We start from the raw sequence: 16,568 nt of genomic DNA on the forward strand, positions 1-16,568 counted from the left end.
GGGTTTGGTCCCTCCGTTATTAATGGGCTAGTATGGGGCCACCTTGGACTTAAAGTTGAGTCAGATCAGGGATTTGCCAGAGATGTGATAGTACCTAACTATAGGTGAATGTGGGGGCAGGGTGCTTGGTGCCAGCAAGGACCAAGTTGACAGGACCAGACCTCCAGCACCATATAGACTGAGACAGGTTGTGTTGGAGGGGGCAGATCTGCAGAAGTGCTCAGGATTGGGATGCATGGTGTTAGCAAGGTTTGCATGGGTCTGTTGTGAGAGGAGACCCAGATCAGAGGGCTGGCTGGTGGGGGCATGTCAGAAAGAGAACAGGGAACAGGGCACACTCTTAGCAAGTTAAGTAGCAAGTGTTGATGATGCACTGGTTCCTAAAGGTGTTGGTGTGTTGATGCTGGGGGTAAGGCATGAAAATGGTTACTGCCAGTAGTTTTGTTCCTGGAGAAGTCTCTCAAGGATCCCTGCCTCTCCAGCACATGCTCTGAGATTTATATAAACCAGTCTCCCTCCTGTACATCCCAGGCATTTTTCAAACTGCTGTATTGTGCTGTATTGCATGGGGACTCTTTGTTTTGCTGCCTCTTTAAGGGCAGGGACTCAGTTTCCTCTTGTCCTCCTGCCTCCCTTCTGTCTCTCCCTCCTGTCTCTCCCATGAGCCTGCTGATTTGTAAGGTTCCAGGTCTTAAGCCTTGCTTAAGAACTACTGAAATTCAGGGATCCCTGGGTGGCGCAGCGGTTTGGCGCCTGCCTTTGGCCCAGGGCGCGATCCCGGAGACCCGGGATCGAATCCCACATCGGGTTCCCGGTGCATGGAGCCTGCTTCTCCCTCTGCCTGTGTCTCTGCCTCTCTCTCTCTCTCTCTCTCTGTGACTATCATAAATAAATAAAAATTAAGAAAAAAAAATTAAAAAAAAAAAAAAAAAAAAAGAACTACTGAAATTCAGCCCCTCTGGTTTTCAAAGCCAAATGTTATGGAGATTGGTCTTCCCTGTGTGGGCTCCTTGGTGTGAGGGTCTGTTTCTGTCCCCTCTCTGTGTCCATGGTCTCCCTCTCTCCTGTGGACAGCCTTGCAGGTCCATTTAGCCCCTCTTTGAAGTGGCCTTGGCCTCTTCTCTACATTTAGCTGTAGAGAGTTTGATCTGCCAGCTTTTGGGGCATTTTCTGGGTTATTTACATTGAATTGGTTGTTATCTAGTTGTATCCCAGGGGTGAGGAGAGCTTATGGACCTCTTACTTTGCCATCTTCCCCAGAAGTCTCCTGACATTATGATGTTGTTATTTTGGGCATGTATCTTGGTACACATGTGTAGGAGTTCTTCTAGGGCATATTTCTACAAGTGGAATTACTGCATCACTGATTATATATATATATATATATATATATATATATATATATATATGCCCAGCTCATTGAGTTATGCCATTTTATTTTCCAAAGTGGTATTCCAGTTCATACTTTTATTTACTATGTGTAAAATTTACCCTTACTTAACATTTTCAGCAACTCCAGACTTAAAAAAAAAAAAAAAGTTGCCAATCTGATGTATGTAAAATATTGCTACTTAAATGATCGCACCTAGAAACTGTTACCTGTCCACAATTTAATCAAAGCATTCCTTGCTTTACTCTTTACTTTTTCATAAGAACTCTTGTGGAAAAAAATGATGTCAGCTGCAGTAAATGACATACTTAGTGATGTGGTTGATTTACATGCTGCTGTAATTTTGATTTACAGGCCAACTGACCACTCTTTAAATAGCACTGTGGAATGATATTTTATTATGTTTTAAATTAATATTTACCTGATTACTAATGAAATTGTGCATTTTCCCATACATGCATGTACCGTTTATGTTTCCTTTAAAATTAGCCTGTTCATCTCTTTTATTTTTTAATTGGGTTGATCTTACATATTCTGGATATTAATCCTTTGTTCTATAGGTTGCTATTATGTTCTCCCAGTTTTTGGCTTGCCTTTCATTTTCTTTAATAAAAAGATGTTCTTAATATTAATAAGTTACTTTTTGGCTAGCGCTTTTGGGTTTTGTTTGTGAAATTGTTCCCTCCCAAACAGTCAAAAAGATACTTTCCTATATTCTGAAAACCTTTAGTTTGTCATTCAAATGTAAATCCTTAGTCCACCTACATTTGATTTTTGAGTGTGTGCGTGATATGAGATAGGGATCTAAATATACTCTTTTCCCTATGCATAATCCCTTTTCTTAACCCCACTTAATTGAATTCTTCATGAAGTTATTGGTAATAACATTTGTCCTATTTCAGATATACATAGAGAATAAAATTTAAATTCTTAAAAAGAAATTCAGGATATGTATATCATATTCCATAATAGTAGAGCTAACGTACTCTGTTGATCCTGAACTGGATTAAGTTAAAACTAAGTGAAGCATGGGTGCCTCCCAAGTTCGGTTGGTAGAGCATGTGACTCAATCTCAGGTTTGTAAGTTTGAGCCCCATGTTGAGTGTAGAGATTACCTAAAAATAAAATTTTTTAAAAAAGTAAATAAAGACCGAATTATTCAATTAGATGTTTGCTTGGCTTTAGTTTCAAGAATTGAAGTTTCTACTTTTACAATTTTTTATTAAGATTTATTATTTGAGAGAAAGAATGTGCACAAGTGGGACGGCAGAGGGAGAGGGAAAGAGAATCCCAAGCCAACTCCTCACTGAGTACAGAGCCCAATGTGAGCCTTGATCCCATGACCCTGAGATTATGACCTGAGCTGAAACCAGGAGAAGGACTCTTAACTGACTGGGCCACCCAGCTGCCCCTATTATTATGCTTTTTAAAGAATGGTTGAGACTCATAAAATATTGAATATTTTTTTTTCGGAAAATATTAAAGATGTAAAAATTATGGGTGTAATGTTTAATGTTAATATTTTATATGTTTTTTTTTTCTTTCAAGTCTTGATACATCATCAAAAGCATAGTCTTTCGAAGAAGGTTTATCAGATACCTCTTTATCCTTGTTCTGTATATGTTCAGGTGTCCAGCAGACATTTTGCTGCTGCTACAAAGTAAGTAACTTTTTTTTATTAATTTTGTTTGCTTTTATTGAAAATTTTGATTAAAAAACATGCTTTTCCCATAAAGATGTACAGGGGCATAGATTATGAAAGTTATCATCTCTGCTTTTTTAACATTTTATAATTTAAAAGAAAAATATGACTTATTATAGTAATACTTAACATTTATTGAACACTGCTATTCAGTAACTAATTTAGTCTCCACAGCTATTTTATGTGGAAGCTGTTGTTATTATGTTCTTTTTTTCAGTTGAAAAGCAAGGCATTGAAAGATTATGTAACCTGCCTTGGTTCACAGTAGTAGTAAGTGTTGGAGCTAGGACTTTGTGACATAAGATTTATATTGGTCTCTGCCCCCAGTTCCTGATACAGAGCTTCTAAAATTCCCGTAATCTCCTGAGTGATAGGGATGCTAGGAGCATCTATTGTTGTAATATTTGGTCTTTGACCCAGTTCCTGATACAGAGCTCCTAAAACTCTTGTAATTTTCTGGGTGATAGGAGCATTTTGTCCTAATAAGAAACTTTTGGTAGGCTCCCAGATGGGGACTTGTCTCCAGAAAGACTAAGCCATGATTAGAAGCTTCCAACCCTATCTGTTATCCAGGGAAGAGAGAGGATCTAGACATTGAGTTCATAATTAATCATGCCTCCATAAAAATCCCTATACTGTGAGGTTCTGAAAGTTTCTGGATTGGTGAGCATACATCTGTGCCCAAAGGGTGGTGCATCCAGACCCAATGGAGACAGAAACTCTTGCACTTCCAACTCTTCTGCATCTTGCCCTATGTACCTATTTATCTGTATCCTTTACCATATCTTTTGTTATATAAGAAACTGGTAAATGTTAAATAAGTGTTTCTATGAATTTTGTGAGCTATTCTAGCAAATTATGAAGTCTGTGGAGGGGTCACAGGACCCCTTGATTTATTTATAGCTAGTTGGCCACAAATACCAGAGGCCTTTTGAATTGCTATTGGCATTTGAGGTGGGGGCAGTCTTATGGAACTGAGTCCTTAACTTGTGGGATCTGATGCTAAATCCAGGTAGATAGTATCAGAACTGCCGTTAATTGTTGGATACCTGGCTTGTATCAGATAATTGATTGGTGTGGGAAAAAATCCACACATTTAGTGTTAGAATTGTTTCTTATTTAATACCCTGAATACCCTGTCCTGCATCTTGCTTGCTTTTAACTTAACAATATATCTTGGAGATTGTTTCAGATGGAGCTGTCTAGTTATTTATTTTTTTGTTGTTGAGATATAATTGACACATATTATTGTCAGGTGTCCAACATAATGATTCATTATTTATATGTTTGGGGAAATGCTCACCACGGTCTGGTTAATATCTATCACTATACAGAGCTATCACTTTCTTTTCTTGTGATGAGAACTTATGAATATTTACTCTTCTAGCAACTTTCAGACAGACAATATAATTTTATTAACTATAGTCACGGTGCTGTACATTATATCCCTATGATTATTTTAAAATTAGAAGTTTGTACTTTTGACCACTTTCTCCCATTGTACCCACCACGCCTGTCTCTGGTAACCACCAGTCTGTTCTCAGCATCTGTGAATTATTATTATTATTGTTTTTTAAAGATTTCATGCATAAGTGAGATCATAAGGTCTTTTTATTCTCTGACTTGTTTCACTTAGTATAATGCCCTTAAAGTCCATCCATGTTGTCTCAAATGGTAAGATTTCATTCTTTCTTTTTATGGCTGAATAATATTTCATTTTATATATCTACCATATTTCCTTTATTCATTCATTTGTCAATGGGCACTTAGGTTGTTTCCATGTTTTGGCTATTGTAAATAATGCTCTAATGAACATGCCTATAGTGTTTCATTTCATATATCATAATTTAACCATTTCCCTATTTCCCCCTCTGGTACATATTTATTTTTTCCGTCTTTTGTTATTATAAATGAATAGTCATGTACATAAATCTTGTCAAAGATTTTGAATGTATTCATAGTATAAACACTGAGAAATAGAATTTTTGAAACAAAAGATGTATGCCCTGCAGACGGAGAGCTCTGTAGTTACTGTGGGAGCTGAATCCAGGGCTCCAGAGCTGGCCGCCGCCACTGTGGTTATTCCTCCTGGGGCCTCACGGGGTAAACAACCCCCACTGAGCCCTGCACCAGGCAGGGGGCTGAACAGCTCCCCCAAGTGCTAACACCTGAGAATCAGCACAACAGGCCCCTTCCCCAGAAGACCAGCTAGACGGACAAGTTCCAGGGGAAGTCAAGGGACTTAAAGTATACAGAATCAGAAGATACTCCCCCGTGTTTTTTGTTTTGTTTTGTTTTGTTTTTTTGCTTTTTGATTTCAGTTTGCTTCCCCCACCCTTTTTTTCCTTTCTTTCTTTTTCTTTCTCTTTTTCTTCTGTTTTTTTTTTCTTCCTTTTTTCTTTTTTCTTTTTCTCTTTTCTTTCATCTTTCTCTCCTCTCTCTTTCTCCTTTTCCCAATACAACTTGTTTTTGGCCACTCTGCACTGAGCAAAATGACTAGAAGGAAAACCTCACCTTAGAAGAAAGAATCAGAAACAGTCCTCTCTCCCACAGAGTTACAAAATCTGGATTACAATTCAATGTCAGAAAGCCAATTCAGAAGCACTATTATACAGCTACTGGTGGCTCTAGAAAAAAGCATAAAGGACTCAAGAAACTTCATGACTGCAGAATTTAGGTCCAATCAGGCAGAAATTAAAAATCAACTGAATGAGATGCAATCCAAACTAGAAGTCCTAACGACGAGGGTTAACGAGGTGGAAGAACGAGTGAGTGACATAGAAGACAAGTTGATGACAAAGAGGGAAACTGAGGAAAAAAGAGACAAACAATTAAAAGACCATGAAGTAGATTAAGGGAAATAAATGACAGCCTGAGGAAGAGAAACCTACATTTAATTGGGGTTCCCGAGGGCGCCGAAAGGGACAGAGGTCCAGAATATGTATTTGAACAAATCAAGCTGAAAACTTTCCTAATCTGGGATGCATTCAGATCCAGGAAATAGAGAGATCCCCCCCTAAAATCAATAAAAACCGTTCAACACCTCAACATTTAATAGTTAAGCTTGCAAATTCCAAAGATAAAGAGAAGATCCTTAAAGCAGAAAGAGACAAGAAATCCCTGACTTTTATGGGGAGGAGTATTAGGGTAACGGCAGACCTCTCCACAGAGACCTGGCAGGCCAGGAAGGGCTGGCAGGATATATTCAGGGTCCTAAATGAGAAGAACATGCAACCAAGAATACTTTATCCAGCAAGGCTCTCATTCAGAATGGAAGGAGAGATAAAGAGCTTCCAAGACAGGCAGGAACTGAAAGAATATGTGACCTCCAAACCAGCTCTGCAAGAAATTTTAAGGGGGACTCTTAAAATTCCCCTTTAAGAAGAAGTCCAGTGGAACAATCCACAAAAACAAGGACTGAATAGATATCATGATGACACTAAACTCATATCTGTCAATAGTAACTCTGAACGTGAGTGGGCTTAATGACCCCATCAAAAGGCGCAGGGTTTCAGACTGGATAAAAAAGCAGGACCCATCTATTTGCTGTCTACAAGAGACTCATTTTAGACAGAAGGACACCTACAGCCTGAAAATAAAAGGTTGGAGAACCATTTACCATTCAAATGGTCCTCAAAAGAAAGCAGGGGTAGCCATCCTTATATCAGATAAACTAAAATTTATCTCGAAGACTGTAGTGGCAGGTGAAGAGGGACACTATCTCATACTTAAAGGATCTATCCAACAAGAGGACTTAACAATCCTCAATATATATGCCCCGAATGTGGGAGCTGCCAAATATATCAATCAATTAATAACCAAAGTTAAGACCTACTTAGATAATAATACACTTATACTTGGTGACTTCAATCTAGCACTTTCCACACTCGATAGGTCTTCTAAGCACAGTATCTCCAAAGAAACGAGAGCTTTAAATGATACACTGGACCAGATGGATTTCACAGATATCTACAGAACTTTACATACAAACTCAACTGAATACACATTCTTCTCAAGCGCACATGGAACTTTCTCCAGAATAGACCACATACTGGGTCACAAATCAGGTCTGAACCAATACCAAAAGATTGTGATCATCCCCTGCATATTGTCAGCCCATAATGCCTTGAAATTAGAACTAAATCACAACAAGAAGTTTGGAAGGACTTCAAACACGTGGAGGTTAAGGACCATCCTGCTAAAAGATGAAAGGGTCAACCCGGAAATTAAGGAAGAATTAAAAAGATTCATGGAAACTAATGAGAATGAAGATACAACCGTTCAAAATCTTTGGGATGCAGCAAAAGCAGTCCTGAGGGGGAAATACATCGCAATACAAGCATCCATTCAAAAATTGGAAAGAACTCAAATACAAAAGCTAACCTTACACCTACAGGAGCTAGAGAAAAAACAGCAAATAGATCCTACACCCAGCAGAAGAAGAGAGTTAATTAAGATTCGAGCAGAACTCAACGAAATCGAGACCAGAAGAACTGTGGAACAGATCAACAAAACCAGGAGTTAGTTCTTTGAAAGAATTAATAAGATAGATAAACCATTAACCAGCCTTATTAAAGAGAAGAGAAAGGAGACTCAAATTAATAAAATCATGAATGAGAAAGGAGAGATCACTACCAACACCAAGGAAATACAAACGATTTTAAAAACATATTATGAAAAGCTATAAGCCAATAAATTAGGGAATCTAGAAGAAATGGACGCATTTCTGGAAAACCACAAACTACCAAAACTGGAACAGGAAGAAATAGAAAACCTTAACAGGCCGATAACCAGGGAGGAAATTGAAGCAGTCATCAAAAACCTCCCAAGACACAAAAGTCCAGGGCCAGATGGCTTCCCAGGGGAATTCTATCAAACGTTTAAAGTAGAAACCATACCTATTCTACTAAAGCTGTTTGGAAAGATAGAAAGAGATGGAGTACTTCCAAATTCGTTCTATGAGGCCAGCATCACCTTAATTCCAAAACCAGACAAAGACCCCACCAAAAAGGAGAATTATAGACCAATATCCCTGAAGAACATGGATGCAAAAATTCTCAACAAGATACTAGCCAATAGGATCCAACAGTACATTAAGAAAATTATTCACCATGACCAAGTGGGATTTATCCCCGGGACACAAGGCTGGTTCAACACTCATAAAACAATCAATGTGATTCATCATATCAGCAAGAGAAAAACCAAGAACGATATGATCCTCTCATTAGATGCAAAGAAAGCATTTGACAAAGTACAGCATCCATTCCTGATCAAAACTCTTCAGAGTGTAGGGATAGAGGGAACATTCCTCAACATCTTAAAAGTCATCTACAAAAAGCCCACAGCAAATATAATTCTCAATGGGGAAGCATTGTGAGCCTTTCCCCTAAGATCAGGAACAAGACAGGGATGTCCACTCTCACCACTGCTATTCAACATAGTACTGGAAGTCCTAAACTCAGCAATCAGACAACAAAAAGACATTAAAGGCATTCACATTGGCAAAGAAGAAGTCAAACTCTCCCTCTTCACCGATGACATGATACTCTACATAGAAAACCCAAAAGCCTCCACCCCAAGATTGCTAGAACTCATACAGCAATTCGGTAGTGTGGCAGGATACAAAATCAATGCCCAGAAGTCAGTGGCATTTCTATAGACTAACAATGAGACTGAAGAAAGAGAAACTAAGGAGTCAATCCCATTTACAATTGCACCCAAAAGCATAAGATACCTAGGCATAAACCTGACCAAAGAGGTAAAGGATCTATACCCTAAAAACTACAGAACACTTCTGAAAGAAATTGAGGACAACAGAAAGAGATGCAAAAATATTCCATGCTCATGGATTGGCAGAATTGATATTGTGAAAATGTCAATGTTACCCAGAGCAATGTACACGTTTAATGCAATCCCTATCAAAATACCATGGACTTTCTTCAGAGAGTTAGAACAAATTATTTTAAGATTTGTGTGGAATCAGTAAAGACCCTGAACAACCAGGAGAATTTTAGCAAAGAAAACCATATCTGGGGGCATCACAATGCCAGATTTCAGGTTGTACTACAAAGCTGTGGTCATCAAGACAGTGTGGTACTGGCACAAAAACAGACACATAGATCAATGGAACAGAATAGAGAATCCAGAAGTGGACCCTGAACTTTATGGTCAACTAATATTCGATAAAGGAGGAAAGACTATCCACTGGAAGAAAGACAGTCTCTTCAATAGATGGTGCTGGGAAAATTGGACATCCACATGCAGAAGAATGAAACTAGACCACTCTCTTTCACCATACACAAAGATAAACTCAAAATGGATGAAAGATCTAAATGTGAGACAAGAGTCCATCCACATCCTAGAGGAGAACAGGCAACACCCTTTTTGAACTCGGCCACAGTAACTTCTTGCAAGATACATCCACGAAAGCAAAACAAAAGCAAAAATGAACAATTGGGACTTCATCAAGATAAGAAGCTTTTGCACAGCAAAGGATACAGTCAACAAAACTAAAAGACAACCTACAGAGTGGGAGAAGATATTTGCAAATGACGTATCAGATAAAGGGCTAGTTTCCAAGATCTATAAAGAACTTCTTAAAATCAACACCAAAGAAACAATCCAATCATGAAATGGGCAAAAGACATGAACAGAAATCTCACAGAGGAAGACATAGACATGGCCAACAAGCACATGAGAAAATGCTCTGCATCACTTGCCATCAGGGAAACACGAATCAAAACCACAATGAGATACCACCTCACACCAGTGAGAATGGGGAAAATTAACAAGGCAGGAAACCACAAATGTTGGAGAGGATGCGGAGAAAAGGGAACCCTCTTACACTTTTGGTGGGAATGTGAACTGGTGCAGCCACTCTGGAAAACTGTGTGGAGGTTCCTCAAACAGTTAAAAATAGACCTGCCCTTCGACCCAGCAATTGCACTGTTGGGGATTTACCCCAAAGATACAGATGCAATGAAACGCCGGGACACCTGCACCCCGAGGTTTCTAGCAGCAATGGCCACAATAGCCAAACTGTGGAAGGAGCCTCGGTGTCCATCGAAAGATGAATGAATAAAGAAGATGTGGTCTATGTATACAATGGAATATTCCTCAGCCATTAGAAAAGACAAATACCCACCATTTGCTTCGATGTGGATGGAACTGGAGGGTATTATGCTGAGTGAAGTAAGTCAATCGGAGAAGGACAAACATTATACGGTCTCATTCATTTGGGGAATATAAATAATAGTGAAAAGCAATATAAGGGAAGTGAGAAGATACGTGTGGAAAGTATCAGAAAGGGAGACAGAGCATAAAGACTCCTAACTCTGGGAAATGAACTAGGGGTGGTGGAAGGGGAGGAGGGTGGGGGGTGGGGGTGAATGGGTGACGGGCACTGAGGGGGCACTTGACGGGATGAGCACTGGGTGTTATTGTGTATGTTGGCAAATTGAACACCAATAAAAAATAAATTTATTATTAAAAAAAAGATGTATGCATTTATAATTTTGAAAGGTAAACCAAATTGCCTTCCTAGAGATATTGCCAATTTATGTCCTTACCAGAAAGTAGTATTAGAATGTCCATTTTTCCATATACAATATTGCTAAAATTTTTGAACTTTGCCAATTTGATACGTAATAAATGGAATCAGGTTTTAATTTCTATTTCTTTTATTATCAGTGAGGTTATATATCTTTTCATGTGTTTAAGATCCACATTTTGTTTTCTGTGAATTTGTCTTTCTGTATTGTTCCATTTTTGTGTACGTACTGTTGAAGTGAGCAGTGTTTACTATAAATTTTTTGATCATGTCCTATTCTGATTCTTTGTTGTTGATTAGTGGGAGCTCCTTATATAATAAGTTAGCACATATCTGCACTGTATATTTTAACTGTTATGATAGAGAAATGGACCAAGTGCTGTGGGATCACAGGTGAAAGGTAAATTAATTCTACCTGGAAGAGGATATGGCAAGAAGTAGTTGAACTTGGTCCTGGAAGATAGAATTTTGCAGAGGGGTTGAGAGGAAAGTATTTCAGTGGTGCAGAAGCATGAAAGTGAATGATACGGATAAAGTACACTGTGCTGTAGCTTGAATATAGGATGAAGAGGGAGGTGGCAGAAATGTGACTAGAAAGGAATCTTCCTTTGAGTTTGCATAGTTCCTGGATTCTTTTTGTTATTGAGAAGTTGGAGAAGTATTGGTTGTAGCAGTTTACATTCCCATACCCATCCAGCAGTGAGTGAGTGCCTGCATTCCTAAAAACTCTGGATATCGTCAGTCTTCATTTGTGTTTCTTTATCATATTTCTAATTTATATCTTTTTGCCTATTTTTCTGTTGAACTGTTTGTCTTTTTTTTTTTCCTGCTTTTTGAAAATTCTTATTAGGGATATTAATTACACTGAGAATATTTTATCTTTGTTTCCTTTATCCAATAGAAAAAAATTTTTTTTGAAAATTTTCATTCTATGTCTTCCCCATATTCTATTCCAGTGCAAGTAGAAAAGGAATTTAAAAGAAACAATGAGGGCATACCTGGTGGCTCAGCGGTTTAGCGCTGCCTTTGGCCCAGGGCGAGATCCTGGAGACCCGGGATCGAGCCCCACGTCAGGCTCCCTGCATGGAGCCTGCTTCTCCCTCTGCCTGTGTCTCTGTCTCTGTCTCTATCTCTATCTCTATCTCTATGTCTCTCATGAATAAATAAATAAAATCTTTAAAAAATAAAAAAATAATATTTCTAAAAGAAATAAATAAAAGAACAATGAGAGTTATTCCATAGCTTGATGAGAATCATCGTATTTATAATCTTAGTTGTGTTTTTAATTTTTTTTTTTAATTTTTTTTTAAATTTTTTTTTAATTTTTATTTATTTATGATAGTCACAGAGACAGAGAGAGAGAGAGAGAGAGAGAGAGAGGCAGAGACACAGGCAGAGGGAGAAGCAGGCTCCATGCACCGGGAGCCCGATGTGGGATTCGATCTGGGGTCTCCAGGATCGCGCCGTGGGCCAAAGGCAGGCGCCAAACCGCTGCGCCACCCAGGGATCCCTTAATTTTTTTTTTTAAGATTTTATTTATTCATTCACGAGAGACACAGAGAGAGAGGCAGAGGCACAGGCAGAGGGAGAAGCAGGCTCCATGCAGGGAGCCTGACATGGGACTCCATCCTGGGTCTCCAGGATCACACCCTGGGCTGAAGCACCGCTAAACCGCTGAGCCCCTGGGGCTGCCCTATGGTTTTAATTCTTTAAGATTATTTATTTATTTGAGAGAGAGGGTGTGTGCAAGTGCACATGCACTCTGTGGGGAGGGACAGGACAGAGAGAATCCCAAGCAGACTGCGTGCTGAGTGCATAGCCCGATGTGGGGCTTGATCTCCCGACCCTGAGATTACAACCTGAGCCGAAACTAAGAGTCAGAGGCTCAACCTACTGTGGCATCCAGATGGCCCTGTGTTTTTTGTTTTTTGTTTTTTAGTATACTGACTTTATAATATACTAAAAAAATGTTTTTTGTATGCCAAAATTTTTTTAAACATTTATTCATTAGAGACACAGAGAAAGAGGCAGAGACATAGGCAGAGGGAGAAGCAGGGTCCCCCGCAGGGAGCCTGATGTAGGACTCAATCCCAGAGCTCCAGGATCACACCCTGAGCTGAAAGCAGACACTCAACCACTGAGCCACCCAGGTGTCCCTGGCAAAAATTGTTTTTATCAGGATTTGAGACAGGGTAGAGAGGCTTGTGCTTGATTCTTCTCTCATCATTTCATTCGTCCGTGTATGTGCATATACTCATAGTTTGTCAGTGGCAGATCCTGATATAAAAGGCCACTTTGGTCATCTCTGACTTTGGTTCTGTTTCTTTGTTGATAATAGGTTCTTTTTCTTCTTCACATATCTCAAAATTTTTTATTGACTGCAGAACATCTTGCGTAGAACAGTTGAAACCTAAGTACCTAGTATTTATGCCTGGGAATGCACATGCCTCTTGTAACAGTGTTGAATCAGCCCAGTTAGAAGTGGAGCTAGGTTTTGGTTTTGGTGTTGCTATGGTTACAACCAGCTTCAAATTTCTGTTCTTTACATGGTGCAAAAGGTGGGGGCAGGGTTGCTGGAAATTTTTTCTCAGCATTCCTCCTTTATGCTCTGTTTTCTGCCTTGCCTGTGTACCTGTACCTCAGGGTGGGGCAGTGGGGGTGGGGGAGTCTCTCTTCATACTCTTGCTTCTTCCCTAGTGTAGATTGCTGTTGCTTATTAGTGTTTGCTAGACTGGAGATGGGTGCAGGAGGGATTCTCTGTTTTCCAAATCAGCCTTTAAGTGCACCCTGTGTGACTGGACCTTCAGGATGGGGTTTTCTCAATATTTCTGTCCCTTTTCCTCACGGTTTCTATCTATTGCAGGTCTTTGCCAGAGTGTCCAGGCCCTTCCCCAACTCGACTACTGTTGGAAGATAATTGTGCTCAGGACTGTTTACTGACCTACCCCTAAGGATAGAAGTTTTTGTGTTTTTTTCTTCTTTCTTTTCCTTATACACATGGGTGTTTACCTGTGACCTATGTGGTTTCAGGGTTACATGTCTTTCTGGTAGCAGTGACCAATCTCTGTGGCTGTATTTTTTAGGGAAGCTTTCTAGTCTCCTGGCCTGCTCCAGTCTTTCCCAGGAGCATCTGGTGGAGGTCAGTGGAAAAGACCTACAAATTGAGTGTGAACTCCTATTGTGTGTGGATATCCCAGGAGGTTTCTAGTAGCCCTAACATTTTAGCTGTTTTTTTTTTCTTACCTGCTTACCTTTCTCTCCTACTATGCTACAGGTCTGTCCTGAGTATACATGTGGAGTGGGGATAGGGAATGCAGGCTGATTCTCCTTGGCTATAAGGCTACTTGGTTGCCCTGTGATCTTAGCTTTGTGATGCATTCAAGAAAAGTTGTGATTTTATCCGACTCTCTAATTGTTAATATTCATTCCAGTTTTTATTTTTCAATTTTCATTTATTTGTATCACTGGTTTTTTTTTTTTTTTTTTTTTTTTTTTACTTTCACATTGTCAGTATAAACAGAACTTCTGCATTTAGTTTTATGAATAAAAGCATCAGAGATATTAGTGAACTTATTTACAGAATTACACTGAGAAATAAGATGTCAGGATGTTTGCATTTCATTAATAATTACATGCCCTAGGCATTTCCTCTTTAGTTCTGTTTAGTTTAGTTTGATGGAAGTTGTGTATCACTATGCCCCCCAACCTCCATCCCGCAGTTCCTCAGTGTAAAGAGTTTTCAGCCTTGAAGGGACTTGATCTCTGGGGTCACTGATCTTCAAAGGTCTTAAAATGAGCTTTATTGTATAGCACTGATTTTTTTCTTGTTTTATTTGAGTATAACCATGGAATTATTTTTCCTTTTATGCTTTTGGAGTTAAGGATCAGATAAGGCAGGGAGAAAGTTATTACCTGAGTATAATCTCTTGTTATATTTAATCTATGTCATTTAGATAGGTAACCACAGCTAAATTCACTTGAAGTCAGATTGCCAGATATTTTTCCCTGGCCTTGGCAAAAACCTTTTTAGTATGATTTATTTTTATTCCCAAGAATCATAGCATTTAAGCTTTCTGATAGGGCCTTATATAATTGCATGAACAACAATAGTTCTTCTGGATGTGATTGTAATGAATAAAGATAGATATTTTTGGAGGGTCATGAAAAACAGACAGTGGGTCTATAAAATTAATTATTGACAGGTTTTGTTCAGTTATGTTTTTTTTAATTTTGGAAGAAAGTGCTTTTTAGAGTCCTGTTTGATCTGTGTTATAATATGCTCCTTTTTTTATTTAACTAAAACAGTGTTCTGTTTGTAAGTTAAAAAAATATTCTGGCCCCCTTCCTCCATCTTCAAAACCAGGAATGGCAGATTCCCTTTCATGCTCGAATTTCTTGTTCCCATCTCTGTCAGATGTAGTTAGGAAAGGGAAAAAAATTTCTCTGCTTTTAAGGACTTGTGTGATTAGATAGGCCCCCTGGATTATCCAGACAGTCTCCCCATCTCAAAGTCTTTAGCCCTAAGCACATCTGCAAAGTCCTTTTTTGCCATGGAGATATAACATTTTTGGAAAGCTATTATTCTGCCTACCATAATATTTTAGAAATATTACTTAAATAATTTCAAACTCTATGGTTAAAAGATTATAGGTGTGATTTGAATTAATGTTGAGATTTTAAAATATATTATCTCTAGCTCTTTTTTTTTTTCTGTCTTAGGTTCAAACTCTTACCTGCAGTTACCTGTTGAACATATTTTCCTAGATATTTTATAAACACCTTGTTAGCTTTTGTTATGTATCAAACCACTCAAGAATTATTTATCATTGCCCACACATGTGTTAGTCAGCTGATCTAAGCCAGGTTTGGATGGGGTATCTCTTAGGACCTTGGCTGGGCTTGCTGCACATTTGAGTCTGCAGGTCAGCTGCAAATTGTCCAATCTAGCCTGGGGCTCTGTGGGGTCAGCTCTGTTTCACGTATCTCTTATTCTTGTAGCCCAAGCATATTCTTATGGAAATGGCAGAAATACAAACATGCAAGTGGAAACCTTTTAAGCTTCTTATTGGCCTAAGCTTAGAGCAGAGAAACTGTCACTTTTGCTTTATTATATTGGCCAAACTAGTCAGATGACCAATCAAAGTGCTGGGAAATATGTTCTACCTCTTTAAATAGGAGGAACTGCAAAGTCACTCAGCAAAGGGACTTGAATGAAGAGAGGGAATAAAGAAGTAGAGTCAGTGATGCAACTAACCCCACGCTCAAACTCTGTATTGCCTCAAACTAAACATCTTTGTAAATACCTCCCTTATAAGAAAACTGTTTTTGCTTTCTTTATTTCTAGTCTTAATGATACTACTCTATGCCTAGTCACCTAAGCTAGAAATGTAGGAGATGTTATATAGACTTTTTCCATCTTTCTATTTCTGCAGTGTATACTTTATAAATATATAATCTCATTTTCTCTGGTCTATTACCAATACTACTCTGGAGGCTGTCATACTTCCTTGAGAAGAAAGGGAGGAATTGGTCTTTATATTGTCTCTAATTCAGCTTCCTTCAAATCTGTCTCTTGTATTGTAGCTGGGATACTCTGTTGGAAATACAGATGCCACTCCTGTTCCGTGGCTTCTTATTACCCCTAGCGAAGGCGCTCTGTGATCTAGATTCTCCAGCCCCATCTTCTGATGTATCTTGCCTTCTGTTTTGCCCTTTAGTTCAGGAGTCAGCAGACTATGTCCAGTGGACCAAAAAAATCTGGTTTACTATCTATTTTTGTATGATTCATGGACATGGTCTTTACATTTTTAAGTGATTGGGTAAAAAAAGAAAAAACAATATTTTGTGACACATGAAAATTATGAAATTTAAGCTATTTGTTCATAAAGTTTTATTGGAACGTGGCTACATTCATTCATTTCTCAATG

The 16,568-nt window shown here is 38.7% G+C and overlaps 1 protein-coding gene across 7 annotated transcripts in view; it reads left to right on the forward strand.

Moving 5' to 3' along the window:
* The window catches only part of MRPL1 (mitochondrial ribosomal protein L1), a 156,481-nt gene that overhangs the window by 67,582 nt on the left and 72,331 nt on the right, over positions 1–16,568 (forward strand). For 6 of the 7 annotated variants that reach the window (XR_013371100.1, XR_013371101.1, XM_077882608.1 and 3 more), the window contains exon 2: positions 2,939–3,050. The exons of the other annotated variant lie outside the window; for it this stretch is intronic. Coding sequence is in view for 4 of the 6 variants with exons in the window: in XM_077882608.1 (XP_077738734.1) it covers positions 2,939–3,050 (112 nt within the window). In the remaining 2 variants the exon portion in view is untranslated. The remainder of the gene's footprint in view (positions 1–2,938; positions 3,051–16,568) is intronic. 7 annotated transcript variants of the gene reach the window in all.

The sequence above is a fragment of the Canis aureus genome, chromosome 33, assembly GCF_053574225.1.
Source record: "Canis aureus isolate CA01 chromosome 33, VMU_Caureus_v.1.0, whole genome shotgun sequence".
In the NCBI taxonomy this organism is placed as follows: Eukaryota; Metazoa; Chordata; class Mammalia; order Carnivora; family Canidae; genus Canis; species Canis aureus.